At 40.6% G+C, this 23,426-nt stretch overlaps 1 protein-coding gene across 1 annotated transcript; it reads left to right on the forward strand.

The window, feature by feature from the left end:
• The first annotated feature begins 3,565 nt into the window (after positions 1–3,565).
• On the forward strand, positions 3,566–4,483 carry LOC124273818. Its single transcript, XM_046709127.1, has one exon. It carries the CDS (start codon positions 3,566–3,568, stop codon positions 4,481–4,483), a length of 918 nt encoding a protein of 305 aa, XP_046565083.1.
• The last annotated feature ends 18,943 nt before the right edge of the window (positions 4,484–23,426 follow it).

The following is a 23,426-nucleotide window of genomic DNA, read 5'->3' on the forward strand; positions in this document are numbered from 1 at the left end:
AGCACTTCACACCTGTCGTCGTACTGTTTCTTCAGCTCGTTGTAGTAAAAGTCGTACATGAGGTGTTTGGATAAATCGAGGATGCTCATCCCCACGTAAACAGGCCGGTTGAATTTGATGTGACTTTTCTTCATGTGTAGGGCAACCAGGTCGTCGGTGAATATTTTGCTACGGTTGAATGCCGGGCTGGCTATCAGTCTCCTGAGCTTGTCTTTTCATTCGACCGAACCAGCTTCACGGTCACGCGTTTCCTAAGGTTCTCCATAGTCTTACCAAACACCGAGTTGTTCATGAGTTTGTAGAGGTTTTTCTCAAAGTCACTGGTGGCCTTCTTTCGGAGGTCTGTGTTCATTCTGATGTAAGGCTCCATCCAGGGGCTCTGGTTGACCACGAGCACCCTGTGTATTTTGGCTAACCTCATACCCAACGACAGGTACAGCTGTAGGGTGCGATAGTGAACGATGTACTTGGTCTTATTCATTAAGTTGGGCACGAGTTTTTCAACGTCTGCCACCCGCCCACCTTACAAGTTATGTGGGTACTCAGACATCCAGTCTGGGTTAACCCTCATACGTTCGGGGGCCAGGGGGTAGCTGTTGTGTGATGTGTGTAATGCCTTGGGGTATTCCAGTCCACCTCGAGGATAAAACCTTTGTTCGAATCTGGTGCGATGCTCATAACATCAACCTCGTGCGATGCCCATTCGAACCCCCCTGTGGGTAGATACTGGCTCATGGCCCAGCCGTACAGGTTGCAAGCAGTCAGGACCGAACTCAGCGGTGAAGGTGATATACCCCAATGTGTTAAAGAAATGTTGAACAGCGTCGAAAAACTGTTGGCGTTCTGGAACAAGCCTTTGCCTGTTTCGAATTTCCCCTGAGGGAACTGTAGGTCTAGACGAAGCCTTGAAACATGTACGCGGAGAACTTCGTGAACAACATGGGAAACTGAACGAAGTCGACGAGCACATCGCTCACGAGAAAATAAAACTCACCAAAGCGGACGGTGATATGAAACGCCGCATCGAGGAGAGAATAAAAAACTTGGAAGACGAGAGAAGGACTCGGTTGGAATCCGCTTCCTCTAACCGGGAAGCCCTCCAGTCACAAATCAGTCGAGTACAGGAAACCATCGATCGAGTCCTAAATGAGGACACCACGCTAGCTGACAGGATCCGAATACTCTTTCGAGACCAAGGCATCACCATCGCCAGCATTCTGACTGCATTGGGCTTCATCATATCAACCTTGGTGGTGTCATTGACGCCTGCCGGCGGCAGTGGTACACCAATACTAAACACCACAGGTGGCATCAGAGACTTGATAAAAAAACTCAGGGAGGCCCTGGCTAAAGTGGCTGGGAAGGCCGCCGAAGCCCTGCCCGGCATCCTGGGTAGCATCGTCTCGTGGCTGCTGAGCGCTCTGGCTAAAACTGCCACGTGGCTTAGTCAAAACCTGTGGGCAGCCATCATCGCCGTGGCGGGTTAGGTGTATAGCGGCTAAGGAATTTTTAACCAAATAAGTCCCACCGCGATCCCGTGAACCACCAGGGCTGTTTACGGTCGATGTGCTGCTGCAGGTGTGCAGGTGTGTGTGCCCACACAGGGTGTGTGTGTTGAACCCTAGGCTCGAGGGGTGGCGCCACTATACCGGTTTCACCAGTCGTGGGTGGTGGGACGTGGGGGGTGTTAACATCGGGGTTGACGCCCAACTTTTGATCCGCCGTGGCTATGACTATTTCGTTGTTGTAGCCCACCACTTTTTTTACTCTCAATTGCATATCGCTCGGGGCCATGTACAGTCCCACGTCGAAGACGTAGTCGACTTTCGACCTGGCGTATTCCAACACGTCTTGGTAGCATTCGATGGCACTCGGGAGATCAACTGGAGAATTGATAGCATCCTCAACGTTAACAACGAACTGTTTCTGAGCGTCGTAAGCAGTCTCCTTACCGAGGATATTGGAACGCGTTTGCGTCTGCGCACCCAACAGCGCCCACACGTACGTTCAAATCGAGTCGTTCAACCTGATTACACTGGCACGAGTGAATCCTTACGATGTGTCCAACATGAACTTTTTCCAGGTATCCGCTGACCCCTGCTCGAACCTCCAGACTCGGTAATCCTTGCTGTTGTCAAAAGCCATGTAACGGTCATCCCACTCGTTCGTTGCGAGGTGATGATACGACTTGTAGCCCCATTCTTTCATCTTCTCACTGGCATCCACGAGGGGCATGTTGTGAACGATGGGGATACCCAACCCGTGGTTCGGCCCCGGCAAACGCCAATCCGTCTTCGAGTTTAGTTCGAATTCGTTGCAAATACGTTCGTATGCCCGTCTATCATACTGGTTGTTTACTGGGTCCCACGCCTTGTCCTGTGGGAGCGGGGCGCTGATCTCATTGAGGATACGCCTGATCTGGTAGTACACGTGGAACGTGAACACAGACTGACTCAGCAGTCCATGCCGAGTGTCAGTTAATGCCACACCACACCCCATTGTAGCGCACCACACGGCGAAGTTGAGTTGATTCTGCCAGAACTGCATCGGGTTGTTGAACCAAGCGTGAACTACCTTACCGGTAGTCACCGAAAACCTATACCGGTCGAACACATCTATGAACTGGGCGTTGAAATACAACCCATCAGCGACCACGATCTTGTGTGGGAAATCTATGTTCAGTTTAGGGTAAAACACTCCCGGGGAGTACATTTTAAAACTATTATGTAATGAGCATATATACTCTAACATGTACATAACACTTCCAGGAATAACGAGCGGCAAGGCCATTCAGCTGATGCACGCGATCGAGTCAACTCGAAGTCGCACTCTGCGATATCACCTACCTACCGCGATGGACTAACATCAACGCCAGCAACAACAAGATGTTCGTCAGTGGCGCCCGCAACCAGATAACTGACGGCTACTACAGCATGTGCTCGCTAAGCGACGAGGTCTTCAAGCCCCTGGGAGGCACCCATGAAGGGCCACCTCCTCGTGGTGGGTGCTGGGTAACGCTAAGCGCCCTTCAAACCCCCGTTGTGGACCCGGGGGGATATTAGGTCCACCAACCTGTTTGCCGTGGGTTGCGCCCCTGTGTCGGTGGAGGACGGGATTCTGGTGGTTGAGGGCAAGGGCTCCAGGAACAGTGTTCCTTTGCCCAATACACCACTTCGACCCTTACTTCACCTAGACGGGTGGTAGAACTGGCCTGGTTCTATCAATCAGCTGGTCACGCCAAGCCCTGTGCATTGTATTTTGTCTTGCACACCTTATATCTAATTATTCATTCATTACTTTGTGGACTTGGTAAAAATGTACTTGTACTATTCACTTGCTTAATTTAAACAAATACAAAATTACTTGCCTAGAGTCTAACATGCCAGAAGGCGGTGGCTCATGGGCCAATCTGGTAGAAAAATTGTTTTTTAATGTTTCTGCTTGAGTATATCCCCCTGGTATCCCTGGTGCCGCCTGTTGGAGACCCACAGGCATGAGGCATCGTCCTTGTTGACACTCCATGGTGGGTGGGGAACCAGGAGGATGAACCACAATCACTACAACCATGGAACCCCCGATGAAAAAACGCCCGTATGAGTCAAATGATTTCTGTGATGCAGATAGGCCGATAACGCCTTCTGTGACTTTTGAAAACTGGCCCAGATTCTTGGTTATCTCAACTCAGGATGGCACTCCACTCAAGTTGAATCCTTTTGCCATTGAGAAGACTATTCAGGGCATTGCTGGCGATGTTGAAGATGTCAAAATATTACGCAGTGGTTGTCTACTTATTAAATGTAGACGACAGAAACAGGCTGTCAATCTTCTTTCCACCAAGACCCTCGCAACTGTTCAAGTTGTGGTTTCCCCACACCGATCCTTGAACAGCTGTAAGGGGATAGTGCGAGATAGTGGTCGTTTACTTGCTGACATGACTGAGGATGACATTTTGGAAGAACTAAAGAGCCAACATGTTATCTCTGTAAAACGTTTCTCTTCCAAACGACATGGTGCGATCATTAAGACCAACACGTATCTGTTTACCTTTGGTCTTTCCAAAATACCTAACTCAATTAAAGCCGGATATTGTAATATCAAAGTGGATCTGTACATCCCTAATCCTCTAAGATGCTACAAATGCCAACATTATGGACATGGATCTAGAACGTGCAATAAAGACGCTGCTTGCAATCGTTGTGGCGGTAACTGTGATGACAGTACTGAATGTAACAAAGATCCTTCATGTGTCAACTGTGGCGGTAATCACGTTTCCTCTTCCAAAGATTGCCCCATATGGAAACGCGAATCCAAGATCATGAAAATCAAACATGAAAGGAATGTATCTTTTCAAGATGTGAAGAAGATTGTTCTGGGCGAAGAACAGTCCATACACAGTTCCTATTCTGCAGCCGTTACTCGACCAATTTCACAGTCTGTTCCGCAACATGTTCCATGGTTGTCGGACCGATTATACATGGACTGAAACCGAAGCTCTAAGTTAATTTCAGTCTCTATCACTGAAGCAACAGTTCCTGTTGTGGAATCGGCCAGTTCACAAACACCTCCCCACGATCTACCATCATCTCAGTCGTCTAGGATCACACAGTTAGAAACAAATGTAAAACAAGTGGTAAAAAACATAAACAAACCAATCCCGGAATCAAAACAGCCCCAAAGTGGCAGGAGATCTAAAGGATCTGAAAACAAGATCCAGTTGTTCAACAAATACGGTTCACTTGAAGATATGGATGTGTCTGACATCAGTAGTCAGAGAACACATAGCCCGTCACCCTCAAGGAAAGGGCGGGGCAGATCGCCAATTAATCCTCCTAAAAGGTAATGTCTTCACATATTCTACAGTGGAACTGTAGAGGTCTCAGGAACAATTATAATCAAGGATTTCAGACCATCAGCACTATGTTTACAAGAAACATACCTGAAATTTACAGATAAATTTGATTTAAGGAATTATGATTCCTACCATCGTTTTTTCTCCAGCTGGTGATAAGGCCACTGGGGGATTTTCTATTCTGGTGAGTCGGGACACGATTCATAGCGCTATTCCACTTAATACCCCTCTTCAAGCCGTTGCTGTCCGCGTGACACTACATGTTGTACTTACTTTGTGTTCACTATATATACCACCATCATCCTCTATACAGCAATGTGATCTTCAAATGCTCTATGATCAGCTCCCAAAACCTTGCATTATAATGGGAGATTTAAATGGTCATAACCCACTTTGGGGTAGTAACACAACCAATGCAAAAGGGAAGATACTCGAGGATTTCTTCTCAAATAATGATTTATGCATTTTCAAAGATGGCTCTGACACATATCTTCATCCTGCAACTGGTTCGTACTCCTCTCTGGATCTATCCGTTGTGGACTCTAATTTATATAACGAATTTGACTGGTCGGTCCATGATGACCCTTGTGGAAGTGACCATTTTCCCACTATTTTTTTCCGCCATAAACCCCAGTGATGCTGCACCATCGTCCAGGTGGAACTTTAACAAGGCAGATTGGTCTATGTTCGAGACCTTATGCCATACCAGATTAAAACCCGAATTCTTTCTAACTGTGTCTGATCCTATTCAGATGTTTTCTGATGAATTAAATATGATTGCTGATGATTGTATTCCCAAGTCCTCTATGGTCCCACACATCCGTAAGCCATGCACAGCAAAAATAACTTAGTTTCCGTTCTTGCGGAAACCTAATTAATACTGGGTAATGTAGGTTTCCGCTAGGTTTCAGTATCCGGAAACAGACAATGCGAGTTTCCGCATAGTTTACAAAACTGAAACTAACAAATCTAGGTTTCCGTCAAGTTTCTACAACTGAAACTATCATTATGCGTTTCCATTGAGTTTCAGTTTGCTGAAACATTCATAGCAATATGACTTAGTTTCCGCTATTGCGGAAACCTATTGAATACTGGGTAATGTAGGTTTCCGCTAGGTTTCTGTTGGTTTCAGCTTAGATGAAATGGCAAACTTAACTTTGTGCTGTTCCATTGGGGGACAATATTTACTTACTGTTACATTTGCAAGATAATTTCTATATACAGAATCCAGCTAGGGTCCATGCAGGAAGCAAAAGTACTGTACGATCCCGTAGTCCCTAGTATGTTGATCAACCTTCAGGTGTTGGCAATCTATAGCCCATTTTTATACTGTACCGTTAAAGTGTTTATGGTTACATGCCAGTTTTTAGTGTACATTTGTGATAGACAAGTTATTTTACTGTCCTTAGAAGACAGGTAGGTATATAAGTTTGTTTTTATTTCATGTACACATTTACAAATTTAGATTTACGACTTTCACGATATGGCTGCCGATGTGACTTTGTAACTCACTACCGTTCTGCATAACTTGTGAATGTACCATTTATTACATTGTACACGAAAAACAACAAACACAGTAACACAGTCACTGATATGATTCATCTGTTTCATTATTTTGAATAGCTCACATTTCAAGAGAACCCAATAATGTATGTATGTATGTATGTATGTATGTATGTATGTATGTATGTATGTATGTATGTATGTATGTATGTATGTATGTATGTATGTATGTATGTATGTATGTATGTATGTATGTATGTATGTATGTATGTATGTATGTATGTATGTATGTATGTATGTATGTATGTATGTATGTATGTATGTATGTATGTATGTATGTATGTATGTATGTATGTATGTATGTATGTATGTATGTATGTATGTATGTATGTATGTATGTATGTATGTATGTATGAATGAGAGAAGCCACATCAAGAGGGAATCTTCAGCATTGGAGAACACAACTTCTGAATGAATATGAAAATACAAATATGTCAAAACCCTACAACATTTTATGCATATGATGAAATGATGTCTACTAGTGCAGGCATAACATACTTGCTGTGGTATTTATTAAACAGATTTTAACTTCAAATTCAAATGTTTATTGTATGAAAGGTCATGGGCCCATATACATGAAGTGTACATTTGAAGCTGCCTCAATGTATCTTAACATATACACACTAACAATCTCACATAGTAAAGACTTGGCAACGTGCTGACAATCATGAAGCTTCTATTGCACTCATACTGAGCTGACAGCAATCCTCTGATCTGGTACATATGAAGCAGAGCCTGAGTTGAGACATTTGTTTTGCCACAAAGAGAAAGGGGAAATATAACCAAGTTGATTACAACAAGGCTTGAACCAGTCCACAACCGCAAACAGATGGTGTATGGTCTACTTAAGATATGTGGGTGAATATGAAGAGTCCTGGTTGATGTCTGGCACAACATCGTTGCCATCCTCATCGGCCAACACAGACTCTGCATTATCCTGCAAATACAATACATACAATGCTTAGTAAAACTACAAAAACAGCCAAAGTAACACATGTATACATATTCAAAAACATGCACAGTGGTATATCTGATCACAAATTTTTTTTTATAAAATTAGAGCGACTAATTTGTAGATGTACCCAAAAGATTTTTTTCACAATCACAAAGGAAAGATCTGTAGTATACATGTATATTGTATCTTCCATTGGACATGTCACTTATTTGATTGATTGGTACCAGAAAATAGTAGCCAACCCAGTATTCTGAAGCAAATTGTGGTAATATTTAGTACTGTTACTGTACTCATATTCAAGGTAACATCTACTACCAAATCGCCAATTGAAATCTAAGAATAGGTAAAACGGTACATACATATTTTAAATAGATACGAATCATGTTTAAACACTGAATGTAACACCTGATTATATATGTGATCTTATCATTTCAAATTGAAATGACCAACTCAACTGAGAAAAGCATACAAAACCTAACATTTCCCATGAATGAAAAGTCGTGGGTATTTCTTAGTTTTATCAACCCTCTAAAGAAACATTCACAGCAATACAATAACAAAAAATATTATTTTTTAATGTGACCTTTACTTTAATTTAAAAACTGTAAAATGTGTAACACAACTTATTCACTTACAGTTACAGTTACATATTTGATATACAATAATTAAATATATTCATTATTGATATATGATGGATAACAAAGGGACAGATCAAACTGAAGTCGTTAAGTGAAACCTATGAAGTGAAGTATCTTTGACGACTAACCTGATGAGAAACTGCCGTCCATTCCAGACGGATTCCTTGTTTCCTTGAAACAAGCGACTGGCAGTGCGGACAGAAAACTGGTCTTCTTCTTGGAACTGAAAAACATATCAACTTATAATTACACTGGAATCCACGCACTGTTACATTTTGAGTGATTATATTTTTCACAAAGATAAAGAAATTTATTCTATGTATCTATTTAGTGTTTACTTGTTTTGACTAAATGCTGATGAATAAAAATATTGTTTTAAGATTTCCTTTAATGCAATTAGGAGCATGGTAGGGTGTAACTATAAATGATTACCAAGCCAAGCCTCTTGTCAATCTCCAACAAGTCCCTAGATCCACAAAACGTATCTGTAAATTGAAACAATGATTCTTTTAGAAATGTTATACGTGACTTGTGTCAATGCATTGTAAGGCTAAGAGGTTTAATAATTGATTACACAAATTATTACACAAAGCTATGAGTGTAAAGTATATGTAATAATTGATTTAATGGTTATAAAATGATAAAATAGATGAACCGGTATAATTGGATAAATACCGCCATATAGCTGGAATATTGCTGAGTGTGGCGTAATACTAAACTCACTCACTCGAATATATTGAGCTGACATTACATATAAGCTAGCAATATATACTGCAAAATTAGATAATTTAACTTATAATACATGGGAATAGTATATCTAGGTGTAGAACTGAAAAGAATGAATATGATATAAGCATGTCTAATACACTTGCATGTTTGGATCTCAATGGGTAAATTACTTACATGATGAAGTTTTACGTCCAGCAAAAATATTTTCGTATATTGCCTACTCCTGACAGGGTTTTGAAAAATCACCTATTTGTCACTAACACAAGTTCTCACGAGTAGGACTCATGAAGCTCCATCAGGGTGCCGTTCCACTAACCGATCTTAGCCCTACGCCAATCGTAAACCCCTAAAATCCCAATCTTAGCGTTACGTTACGATCGGCATACCGTTCCACTAACCAATCTTACCCAAGTCAATCGTAAAGTTAAGATTCAAAGTCTAAGTTGCTCATGATCAACTTAGGATAGCTAAAATCAATCGTAGAGAAACCAAAATGGTGGCTTTCCTATTCTATGTGAAAAATAAGAGCGAGAATTTCACCGTGAGCGTCCCCTAAAATCCCCCATGAAATGAATTTGTATATTTCTGTGATGTAAACAAACACTGCACTGAAGCCTTACAAATGTCAGGCCAGTCTGACCACTGTCGTCATGGGAACACAACCGAGCGAGTCGGTGTAACACATTTGTACAACAATATTGCAACGTCATGGGACAGCTGTGAAGTGAACAATGTTCTGAAGCAAAACGATACAAATATCTTTGATTTCACTGTGCATATCTGGTGGGGGATTCTAAAGGCAGGCCGCGTGTTATTCAGGCACATATTAAAAGCTCTGACACAATTGACATTTTTAAAGTCCAGACTTAAAACCTGTTCTCAGTTTATTACTTATAATCTGGGCTGTAAATACTCTCGTGTAAATTATCTGTACATGGCGCTTTGAGCATGCCCCAGGATGTGGAATAGGCGCACTATAAATATGCATTTATTATTATTATATTATGCCTGATACCCAGCATTCACACGCACTTGCACCTGAAACCAAGGTGCTCACTACCCTAATGTTTTGCTCTAGCTTTTTTCTCCACGTTTACACATGGTTGGAAAAATACCAATGAAGGCCCGGGTTAGAATATTGAACTTCAATAACCCATGCTTGTCGTAAGAGGCCAGTAACGGGATCGGGTGGTTAGGCTCGCTGACTTGGTTGACACATGTAATCGGTTCCCAACTGCGCAGATCGATCCTCATGCTGTTGATCACTGGATTGTCTGGTCCAGACTCGATTATTTATAGCTAAGATACATAGCGTTCACTAACATGAACGCTCATGTTAGTGAACGCTATGCATCTTAGTTAGATTATTTACAGACCGCCGCCATATAGCTGGACTATTGCCATTTATCTAAACTCACTCACTCATTCAGTTGGTTCGTAAACTACTTCCATCATTTGCTAGACTATGCAAAGGGAGATAACTCGTGCCTCCAATTCCTCTATCGCTCGCACGAAAGAGTCTCGATCTAAGCTTGGATCGGATCGTAAGATCGGGACCGGCTACAATCGGCCTAAAATCGGTTAGTGGAACGGCACCCAGGACTATTAAAGTAACGTGAATATGTTTTCAGATTTATTCACTGTTAATTATCTCTAGGCCTACATGTTGATGCTTGACACTGAGGAGGAGCAATTAGTGCCCATAATCCGATGAAAAGACCCTTAAGCCCATAACAGCCCACTGTTGTCACTTTGGGTACTCACATTCAATCTGCTCATTTCCACCTTGCACAGTCCCTTTGATGTCGGCAATGTAAACGAATAAAACAATGGCGACCGGATCACGTCCACGCGAGACTACCTAAATTATTATTAAAACACACAGCTGACATTTTAGGTGTATAGTGTATGTTTATTTTGTTGTATAACGCGGAAAGATATTGTCAAACTGTAATGCTAGATTTAGATTAAAAAACAACAACAAAGTGTTTTTCCCGTGAGTCTTTGCGAGACGCCATTTTCATAGCCGCCTCAGTTTCCCTCAAAGCATTGGAAGAGAGAATTCGCTACCTGGAAAAGAAAGATGGAAATGGCTGCGAAAAACTCGCAGTACCACGACCCTGTCAGGTAAGACCAATTTATTTTGTTGTCAAATAACGTTTAATGAATTATTTACTTTACGTACATAAATCTGGATTGGTAAACAAGCTAATCTATCGAATTACAGCCACTGGCCATAGGTATTCGTCACTATGCATTATTCGACTTACATGTTAATTTGGTGCAGCTAGAAATATGTCTTGAATGTATTTAATATCCGTTTGATATTGTTCATATTTTGCACATGGGTCATGAATCATCTCAGCTACAAAGACATAATTTCCGTTTTATTTTCACTTCAGTGCGTGTCATGGTTATGGCAATTTTTAACATGGCGGTCTATGGGGAAAGAATACGCAATGTTGTATATATATGTTGCTCATGTAACTACAATGTGGAAAATTATGTATCTGTGACCAAGATGATTTCCTAACAACCTGCAAAATTTGACAACCAAATATGGAAAACTGAATTAATGAAAATTACACAGCTACACTAAAATAGCATGCAAGTCTATGAGAATTTTGCCGACGGACGTATATTTAAGTCCCATGACTGTATAAACTGTTTTGCTCGAACTATTTTGGTTGGTGAAGTAAAATAAGTCTATCTAAAAATATACTACAATTTTGAAAAATATAGCAAATAGATTATATATTAATGGATTTGTTTTATTCATTTAGGCTGTTGTGAGGAAACATGTGTCACGACTACTCCTGGAGGAAAAGATCACCCTCTCTTACTGAAGGTATGTGTTTATGGTATTACGAAACATAGACCTAATTTCACTTTGAATATTTTATTATTATGCTTCCCTAGATACATTTTCACAAAATGAACCATACTAAAGTTACATTTGCAAATGGATTTGAATAACCGGTAACTTAATCATGATTTCAAATTGGACCAAATAAATCTTAACTTCACACCTGTGTGAAATTGCAGTCAAAGTGACCCCTCTATTTTACAATACCGTAATTACTCCAAGGTTATGTCACATGAGATAACTAAACTTCATTCATCAGGATGTTTATGTCAGGCCGTTCACTTACTGATTGCATAACCTAAAGTGATAAATCTGTAGTTTGCTTGTTGGTATAAATGTCGCTGCAGGTTTAAGGGTTTTTTTAAAACTCGAATGAATGGGGAAATGCAAAGAAAAGTAACGTGTTATTGTTTATTTTTTTCAGCAAAGCTGATGATGAGTCTGGAGACTGTATAACAAATGATCAAGGATGGTCAGCAGTAACATGTGAAGGTAATTTTGACCTATCTGTAGTGACTTTCATTATAAATAGTAAATAATTTCCAATTAATAGTGTAGAGACAAGGTTTATGGATGTCAACTCCTTTATTATGTTTTTACATAATAAAGACATTGACATCCGTAAACATTCATGTCTTGCATTATTCACTTCTAAATACACCTCAACGACTTAATGGTGTAAACATACAGTCACTACTGGGTGAATATACTTGTGCCTTCAACAACACGACTGACTGACTGAGTTTGGTTTTACGCCGCTTTTAGCAATATTCCAGCAACATTACGGCGGGGGACACCAGAGATGGGCTCAATACGAACTGTAAGAGATTGAATATAGCAATTTGATGAAAATCTATTACTAGTATCATTATTACTATATAGAAAATGCAATAAATGTTCATATATATAACGTATTACTACCTCTGGTCTGGGAAGCATGTAACTTCAGAGCAAATTTTGTATATATTGTGTGTCCTCTTTAGAAAATAAGATATTTCATTCGGTCAATGAAGTGTGATGAATTGCATAATTTGAGTTTTGAGAAAACTAGTGTAAAGTGTGATTGTTCAATTTAGTTCTCTTTTATTCAAATTTCCTTTTGGATTACTCATTTTAAATCATCCTTGGCATTGTCAGTTTCTTGTTGATTGATGTTTGTGTAATTTATCAAAATAACCTAGTAATTCGTTATTACCTGCCATTTTCAGAAACTTGCACAACGCCTAAACAGACTTGCATCTATCGATTGGCCAGATAGACGAAAGAAAAAGGTAGCGACAACACTCACCATAGACATGACATCACCAGTCGTGAGTGACGAAGATGACGTCAATTAGTTGCATTCCGTCCCCTTTGTCTGGGAGTCCAGCAAGCTCAGGGCATACACGACGACACTGGACTTGGAAAGAATCTACACCTCCACTGCTCTCGTCATGGCCAACGTGAGGACGAGGATAAGGCATCCAATCAACCGGAGGGATCTCCACCCAGGGATGCCCCTTATTGGGCTAACTGACCAACTCTTGCAATATAATTGAATTTATTTTCAATTTCATAATGTAATTTTTATTTTATTTTTATATTGTAAGCTGTATGTTGTGTTATTGTATGATGCATATCATAGTGGATGTTTGGCGATAGTTGTGACATAGAGTGTGTGTGGCTGAATGCCAAGGCATGCAAATAAATGTCCGATGCAGCTATGTTTTATTACTGTGTTAACTTGTATGTTATTGTTATTTTTCACCATTAGCATGATTTTAGAAATAAATTTCATATCTAACATGCTATTTCAAGATAATAAGTGAATGAAAGTTTAACTGATGAAAAATTACTACTTTGTTATAAATGATATATGATTTCTTAGACTGGATTGAGTTATGCCAAAATGTTTTGCCCTGTTTTTTTAGTGCTATATTACTAGTTATATGTATTATCTTTATTTGCCTTAAATGCTAATTCATATTCATGTTGAGAAAATAAAACAATGAATATTATTATACATTCTGTTTTTCTTTAAGTAAATGTCATGATAACAAATTGCATAACAAATTGCTTATATTGTTTTTAACAAGAGTTTATGATATGAGTAAAGAACAATGTTTAAATTTGGCTCTTTGAAACGCATATGAAAACCTGTGAACCTGAAATTGAAACCGGTAACTGAAACTATGCGGAAACTATGTCGAATAGTTGGTAACTGAAACTCTGCGGAAACCTGTTGGAGTCTTATTAATAACTGAAACCTTGCGGAAACCTGATGGATTCAAAGTTAACTGAAACTCAACGGAAACTTGTCGGAGTGTGGATAACGGATACCTTGCGGAAACCTGTTGGAGTGTGGGTAACGGAAACCTTGCGGAAACCCTTAGAAAGTGGGTAATTGTAATTTTCCGTTATTGCGGAAACTCAATGTAAAAGAACGGAAACTCACTGGATTCTAGGTGGAAACTTAAGTTTCAGTCCACTTTCCACCAGGTTTCCGCATTGCGGAAACCAAGTTATTTTTGCTGTGATGGTTTACTATTGACTGCAAACAAGCTAGAAAGGCTAGGAAAAAGGCAGAAAAATATTTCCGTCGGCACCCAACAGTCCATAACTTAAACCAATTTAAAATTTCAAACGCCAAGGCTCGTCGTACATTTAAACAAAATAAACGACAGTCATGGCGAAATTATGTTTCTAAAATTAACTCACGTACACTTATTTCTAAGGTATGGAATATGGTGAAGAAGATAAAAGGTAAAGGTTCCAAATGTAGGGTGCACCATCTTAAGGAGGTTGTCTCTTTTTTAACAGAAAAATCTGATATTGCTAACACATTAGGTGAAACTTTAGCCAAACATTCCTCCTCATCCAATCATTCACCAACTTTTCAGAAATTTAAAAACCAGCAAGAAAAAAAGAAAATTAATTTTAATTCAGATAATGGGGAGGATTATAATGAAATATTTTCCATTCATGAGCTCCATGCTGCCCTTGGGCAAGCTCATGACACTGCTTCAGGTCCCGATAATATTCATTATCAGCTTCTTAAACATCTCCCTGAATCATGTTTAGAAACATTATTAAATATCTTTGACAGTATATGGACTTCTGGTAATTTCCCACCATCATGGCGCATTCCTATTCCTAAACCTGGCCGGGATCATACAGATCCCTCTAATTACAGACCAATTTCTTTAACTAGCTGTGTATGCAAGACAATGGAACGTATGGTTAATAATCGTCTAGTTTGGTACCTGGAAACCAACAACCTCATCACTGACATTCAATGTGGTTTCCGGAAAAATCGTAGTACCATCGATCATTTGGTGCGATTGGAGTCTTTCATCAAAAATTCCATGCTAAATAAACAACATGCTGTGTCGATTTTTTTCGATCTTGAAAAGGCATATGATACGACATGGAAATATGGAATTTTGAAAGATCTCCATGATTTTGGTTTGAGGGGTCGTTTACCCCTTTTTATATCACAGTTTTTAGAAGACAGACAATTTCAAGTCCGAGTGGGGACTACCCTGTCTGATCATTACAGTCAGGATCAGGGTGTCCCTTAAGGCAGTATTTTGTCTGTCACTTTGTTTAGTGTTAAGAACAACAGTTTATCAAAGGTTTTAAACGATTCAATTGATGGATCTCTTTTTGTGAATGATTTTAATATTTCTTGTCTTGGGAAAAATATGCATACTATTGAAAGGCAAATGCAGCTGTGTTTAAATAAAATAAATAAATGGTGTCTTGAAAACGGATTTAAATTTTCTAAATCAAAAACTAATTGTATACATTTTTGTAGAAAATATAAACCGCATAAAGGCCCAGAACTGTTTCTCAATGGCACTCCCATCAAAGTTGTAAAGGAGGCCAAATTCTTGGGTTTAATATTTGATTCTCATTTAACGTTTCTGCCGCATATTAAATCACTTAAAACTAAATGCCTGAAGGCCCTTGATTTATTGAAAGTCGTTTCAAATTCTAAGTGGGGAGGGGATCAAGCCACTCTCCTACATCTATGTCGATCATTGGTCCGCTCGAAACTTGATAATGGCTCCATCGTATATGGTGGAGCCTGCAAAAGCAACCTTCAACTTTTAGATTCTGTCCACCACCAAGGCCTGAGACTTTGTCTTGGGTCCTTTCGAACTTCTCCTACTGACAGTCTCTATGTCGAGGCCGATGAGCCTTCTCTTCAACAACGGCGTATCAAATTATCCTTACAGTACATAACCAAACTATATTCTCACGAGTCTAATCCTGCATTTAACTGTGTTTTCAATCCCCTTTATGAGGATTTGTACAACAAAAAGACTTCTCTTGTTCCGCCTCTTGGGCTCAGAATTAAACCATTCATTTCTGCTGCCGGCATTGATCTTGAAACTATATCTCCTGCCCGTCTTCTTTCTTCTCCGCCTTGGCAATTGGTTAGGCCACACGTTGACCTAACATTAACTACATTTAAAAAATCAGAAACAAATGAATTACAGTATTAACAAGAATTTAGTCAATTACGAAATACATATAATACACATAAATCCTTCTTTACAGATGGGTCCAAGGATGGTGGCGCGGTTGCTTGTGCCACTGTCATTGGGTCCAAAACAATCTCTTCCAGATTACCCAATGACAGTTCAATTTTCACAGCAGAAGCAAACGCAATACTAACAGCTCTTAAATATATTAATAAACACCGTAAATATAAACAATATATCATCTTTTCCGATTCTCTTTCGTGTCTTCAGGCTATTACAAATCTTTCTTGCAAACATCCACTTTTATTAGAAATTATTGAATTGTACAATGAACTTGCTACTGGCCAATGCGACATCGTCTTTTGTTGGTTACCCAGCCACGTTGGCATTTCTGGGAACACCATGGCTGACCTTGCTGCCAAGGCAGCCTCAGCAAGTCTGTGACACCACTTCTTATCCCATACTCTGATTATAAAGCCAGCATTAGAACATACATCCACGATCTAATGCAAAAGAAGTGGGACGCCTAAGTAGGTATTAATAAATTACATGCAATAAAACCCTACATTGGTTACACCTACTTGGGTTGTCAGTCCAGATTTGAAGAGGTCATTATGCGCCGATGTCGCATTGGCCACACTAGATATATTCACGAATATTTACTGAAAGGCGAAGATCCTCCGTTTTGCATCCCTTGTGATGAAATAATCACAGTCAAGCATGTCCTGCTTGACTGTGTTGAATATTCCATCACAAGGGATAAGTATTTTAATGTCAAAACATTGAAGGATCTTTTTTATAATGTTAATTATCATTTAATTATTGAATTTTTAAAAGAATTAGATTTGTTGACTGATCTGTAAATAGCTAAATATTTTATTGTTGGTAGTTTATATTAGTAACTGAGATTGTTTGTGGTTGTACCCTCAAAGGGGGTTGACGTAGCGTAAAATTGTTGTCCTCCTGAGAGGGTACGTAAGTCCCAAAACTTTCAAAGTCAATTTAAACTTGCCAGGATTTTTAGACGTAGCATTCTTGTCTTTTTAATTGTAGCTAACACTTCTTACAATCGCCAGCAGCTGAAGGGATGGTGTAAATCCAACTAGGGTCCATGCAGGTAGCCACGGTACTGTAAGTCCCCATGGTCCCTGGTTTGGTGATCTACCTTCTGGTGTTGGCGATCAATAGCTTGTTTTTATATTGTATTGTCCAAATAGTGCTATCAGTTTTACCTCTCCATACTAGTTTTAGTTGTAATTGTGATATTCTAGTTGTTTTACTGTCCTTCGTTGGCAGGTTTTTATAATATACATATGTTTCATTTCAAAATCAAATATGTTCTCGTCACGATATGGCTGAAATATTGCTGATGTGACGTTAAATAATAACTCACTCACTCACTCACTCAAGCCCCTGGGAGCCGAACTCAAGATGAACAACTCAAACGGCACAGTGGTGTTAATCAACAACGGAAGAAACCCCTTGAGGCTCGGCCGACCATTGGCGAGGACACTTGGTATGTCACTGGACGAGATAGAACCAACAACTACCGTCATAGGCACGAAGTTACCCGACCTAGTACCGTACCGAGAGCTGTGCATTCATCTCAGTCAGGTGAGCACAACGGACAACATTCAAGGGGGTCACCCTTCCACAATACTGAGAGCCGTACCGGTGAAAACGGAAAAATGCAACGACGGCAGAACCGAGTCGTTTTCGCCGCGGCAGTATAAGAGGTTAACCCAGGGCAACATCCCTGAGCTGATAATATCGGTGTTAGACATAAATCATAATCCCGTGAATATAGGATACCTCAGCATAACGCTGCACATAAAATGACCAGTGCACAAGGCGCCGGGATGAGGGTGAAAAAATGCGTCAATATGGGGATCTTCGACCTCGGGGACATACGCGGATTCGACGACCCCGGAGAAGATGGTAAATTGTACGCCTTGCAACTGAAAAACAACATTTACAAACGCGTTGAAGTCCCCTCCAGTGGAACCCTAGGTGATATAGTAGATACCTCAAGAGCAGTCGTCAACACTCGGTACGCCCTAGTTAGCACCGGTGATGATAAATGGATAGTATACCCATCGTTCGGGGGCAAACTGTTCGACTTAGAAGATGTTGAGAGTACTACCGTCGCCCGAAACAAGACATATACGCTTGTCTTCACCGACGACGAAGTGGGTGTTTTTGCCGCTAAAGTCGACTGGTTTCTTAATATTAGGCTCAGCTCCCCCCTACGTGTTCACGGAGAACAAAGACAACTACCTAAACAAAGTCGTGAATAACGGAACCCTGCTCGTGGCTTACGTCCCGGCTCAGAGCCGTAGCGTAGTCATGAGCCCAGCCTCCAGTATGGCAGCCCACATACTATCGAGTAAACCGGGAGTGCAAAACGTGACATTGCAGTTGGTGTCTGAATTCGAAGGCGTAGTCAACATCCTGGAGAGTCTACTGGATAACGCCACCCTGATCATCAAAGTCTACATAGGGGAACCATCACAGGATGAAGTCGAAATCGTGAAGGGGGTCAAACTTGGGTGGGTGAAACGGCACCAGTATCAGGTTTGCACTGTTTACGTGCGGTTGAGTGCCGACTCCCACACCAGTCTGCAGGGGGTCACCGTGACCGTGGAAGACACGATATCACTCACCAAGATCTTCCTACGCGACAACATACACTTCATGGGGTTGAAGTGCGCCCCGAGAAATTATCAGAAAAACAATTGGAAACTATCTCGTAATAGTATTATAATAATGACTAGTCATCGCCCCAACATCACGCTTAACGATCTAAGGGACATAGAGGGGTTTCATCAGCCTGGTGAGGAAGGTGGCTCATACGTCCTACACTTGATATTAACATATTTTTCGAACCGAAGCGCGGGAAGTACGTTGACAAACTTTGCTCCCTATGCTCGCATATAGACAAACTGGTCCTAATTCTCTGCTACAGTTTGCCTGTGGTTTGAGAGTATCGGGGGTGGAGGGAGTGTTTTGATTCTCAGAAGGGAGTCATTTCATCCTAGAATATTGTCATTCCAGCGTGTATCAGTGCAAAGATTAGGTCACTTTATTGTCCCCCGCCGCAACGTCGAACGGCGTACTATGTATTCGGCAGCGTTCGTATGCACGACAGTACATAAGTAAGTACGTCCCTATTCTTGTTAGCGCAATATTTCATGCACTGTTGTACCCAGTGTCTTCAAATTTGGTGGCATCCTACGTTGGGGGATTACCTTATTTTCAAGGCCACCTTGACACATTGACTACTTTTCAAACTTATGTACACTTGATATCTCATCAAAGGCTGTACCCAGTTTTAGCCTCCAAGCTGAAGAACATATTGCCATTTCTTACAAATTTGATGTCAGGAATTAACATAGCCTGTATCAGGGTAGGGTAGGGTAGAGTAGAGTAATAGGGGATTGAGTACCCGGGTAGAAAATATGTAGCTGTCCCAGCCCTAATACACACTGATGCTGACAGTGGATACGTGCACCTGCATCTCTACATTCAAATCTACTATATTCCTGAAAATATCTTCAGTTAGGAGAAGATGACTAAAACTACATCACACAAAAGGTAATAATATCCTATGTCACCAAAAGATAGAAACTTTGTTATAAATCTGTTTGTAAATCTGTTATATTTTGTTTTCTTTCAGGGCGGGGGACATTGTCATGTTAGTGGCAAAAACTTGTTCTATCCTTCGACAGGATCACTCATGAATGAAGTTTAGTGGTAGCAGTTTCATCATGTCAAGCTGGTCATTCTTGGAACTGTCAGGACCATACCCGTACTTGTCTCTCTGAAATACCGTCAGTCCATTATTTAAATTTGTATTCTGTATAGGGCTTGTGCGTGCGTGTGGATATTATAAGTTGTTCACTGGTCTCGAGGGGGACATGGGCTGATGTACCCTCGATGTTTGTTTATGTTCCCTGAGCCCGAAAGGAGAGGATACATAAAGAAACATCGAGTGTACATCACCCCATGGGCCCCGAGGGACCAGTGAAAAACGTATTTATCTTACTGAAAACCTCAATTGTAATTCTGAACTGTTTGAAGCACGTGTATCATAGTATGGAGTACCAGACGACATAACAAGAAAAACAAGTTTAGAGTTATCTCTCTTCTATCGAATTTGCATTCGCAAAACATCGGTAATTTCCGTACATCATACGTGATTCAATTCGAGATAACGAATTACTACTACGAAGTACTAAATGATTTCGGCATTCCCAGCGGGGTACACAGAAATTGTTACTCGCTTGTTAGCATTGAAAATAACAGCGCTCAGGCAATCAGAAAACGACATCTGTGAGGCAAGATAACATAAATTGTTAACTGGTCTCTAGGGGGACATGGGTTGATGTACCCTCTGTTTTTGTTCATAAAAATAAGCAAACATAGATGGTACATCAACCCATGAGTCCCGTGTGACCAGTTCACAACATATGTATCTTACCGAACACCTCAATGTTAATTTGGAACTGTTTGAAGCACGGATTTTGGATCGTAATAAGGACTACCGGAGTTAGGAAACAGTTCAAACACTACTAGCACGAAGTACTGAACGAATTCCCACAGGTCGGCATTTCCAGCGGGTAACATAGAAAATGTCACTCGCTTGTAAGCGGGGGTACATTGATTGTCTCCGCCGATCAGAAAACGACATCTATGTGTGAGAAAATGTGTATGTGCGCGTACATGTTTTTATTATATTTGTATGTGTGGACGTCAGGGAGATCAAAGATATTTTTGGCATCATAAACCGAGTACATTTTTGAATACCACAGAAATAGCCAATCAAATGACTTGACCTATCATACTTGTTTTTCAGATATGAATGACAGGGCAGAATACACTTTCACACACGCTGTTTACCATCATCATTTTATTCTCATTCATAGATACACATATATGATGTAATATTTACTCAAATATATACCAAAGGAAGGAATCTGTGGAGACTATCTTCGTCAGCTTTATACTGAACCGCAAAAGAAATGTCACACTGATAGCGGTTTCTTAAAGCACACGCTTTAATTCACTCTATGTAACAATCAAAACGGAGGATTGAAAGTTATGGTTAGCAAATAATCGGGAATCACATTTAGAGTTCACACAAACAAAATAACCAGAAATGGTACCATTTGGATACCTCAAAGTCAGTATCATGTATGGCTTCCATGGGCATCGATGGAAGCGTTGCATTGTCTGTACATGAAATGAATTAGCCGGTTGATTAAGGCCACGGGCACTTGGGTTCATACTGTGCGAAATGCCTGATCGAGTCCAGCCGCAGTTGTCGGCCTTGGTTGGAGGTCATTCAGTTTTCTTTGAGTCTCCTTCCAAAGATGTTCTATTGAACGTAAATCCAAACTGGGTGCAGGATATTGTAGGGTTTGGATACCATGTTGTCTTAGGAAGGCCAATGTTACCCTGGCCGAGTGGGCACGAGCGTTGTCTTGCTGGAAGATGTGATTTCTGTAACGTCCAAATCGTGGTACAACGTTGGGAGTTATGACTTGGTCAATATAGCGAGCAGCTGTCACGTCATTTCCTTATCCTGGACCAAGATTCTGGAACACCACAGTATCAATTAACTGGTTCAGACTGATTGTAACCCACACCATAATGCTTGGACCACCCCACGAGTCTTTTTCAACAATACACTCGTTGGAAAACAGTTCCCCATGCCTTCACCATACTTTCACTCTGCCATCGACTGTCGAAACACAATATCGGTCTGTTGTCCCAATGGTCTGACGTGTTGTTTCCATCGCTCTATGGAAGCGATCCTGCAGATGGTTGCGCACAATCTGTCGGTCTTGACGTTGTGATGTTACTGAAGGTCGTCTACTGGGTGGATGGTCTTGGATGCTGTTAGTGACCTGAACCACTCCTGCAGTCGGTAGATTGTCCTTACATATACGTTAAGATGATTGGCTACCCTCCGAGCTGTCTGGACAACTTGCAACCGTCCACAGACTTAGTTCCTCTGATCTCTCGTAAGTCGTGGCATGGTGATTGTGTCAAAACAACAATGATTTCAGGCAAGTGTGGAACTCCCTTTCATTGGTAGGGTTGTCACGACATGCACGTGCATTTTCATGAATATCATACGGAACCTTATACTATGTCTGCCTTTTAGGTACGTTTGGTCGATGTGACTATTCATCAGAAAACACAGTGATGTTGGTAATAGCTGTCAATTTGGATTGAAAAACCTGTTAACAAAACGGTACAATCATAATAAAAACACCACCTTTTAAGACCAAAATGTTGCATTTCGTTTTGAAAGACGACGTTTCTTTTGTGGTTCAGTATATATCACGAAAGCTGACATTCAAGAATCTCTGTGTTTAATTACATTCCCAAAAACAATCCAATGAATGTCATAACCTTTCCTCTAACGGAAGCAATTCTTAAGTTAACAACTCCTGAATTCCCACAGCACAATACTGCTCAACCATCAATGGCGCTTGAAACCAGCCACACTTTATTTGTAACACCAGAGAACAAATATATACAGTTGACGATATCTGGTGCAAATTCGGTATTGTCTTCATATGAGCTTTCACCCATTTCCGACTGACAAATAATTAAGTTATTGTTTCACTGAAATTGAAATGTTCCATACATGGAGGCAGCTACTGACATGTATGTTAGCCCTGTTCATAATCTGAAACGGCTTCAATATGTATCCAATGATTTGGTCATCAATGTTACCCTTATAGACCAGGCTGATTCGGGACCTGTGAACAGTGTGGTTTTCTTTATAATTGCTGACTGGGAATACGTGAAACGGAGAGATAATGGTAACATTTTCACGCAGCTGTTTAATATCTATCTATTCTAGACTCAATCAGTTTTCGAAGTGATGAATCGTTTGTTTTCTCAGCCAACATTTGTAATCTTTGGAAAAACAAATCCTTGGCATACTGGTAAAGCATAACGTCAAACCTGTTTAAGTGAAGTATTCTGTCACGATTTATATTCGACAGATTTGACTTGCCACTCCGCGTTTCATTGGTTGGAACATTCTCAAATTTTGTTACGAAATTCAAGTTGAAGGTGTGCTCAAACAACACCTGAGATAATTCTTGATAAGCCGTCAAACCAAAAAAGGCCATGCTCCGTAAGTTTTCTTTGGCACTTGCCAGCATGCGATAGTGTCTTTCTTCGTACGTGAGACCGGAAGCGGAAGTATTGTAACAACCAACCAGGCTCAGGTCGGTTAACATCCGGGTTTGTCTATTTATTCCCAGATTTGTGAAACAGCCGATGAAGTCTTCAAATGTTACGTTTTTCCAGTTTTCCTTAAAGCATCGAGGAAGCT

Source organism: Haliotis rubra, unplaced genomic scaffold (genome assembly GCF_003918875.1).
Source record: "Haliotis rubra isolate DU_JTF1 unplaced genomic scaffold, ASM391887v1 Scf1845, whole genome shotgun sequence".
Lineage (NCBI taxonomy): Eukaryota > Metazoa > Mollusca > Gastropoda > Lepetellida > Haliotidae > Haliotis > Haliotis rubra.

Bases quoted from the DNA above. Each gene is read 5' to 3' on its own strand.
- LOC124273818 (XM_046709127.1), top strand. From the start codon at position 3,566: ATGGAACCCCCGATGAAAAAACGCCCGTATGAGTCAAATGATTTCTGT.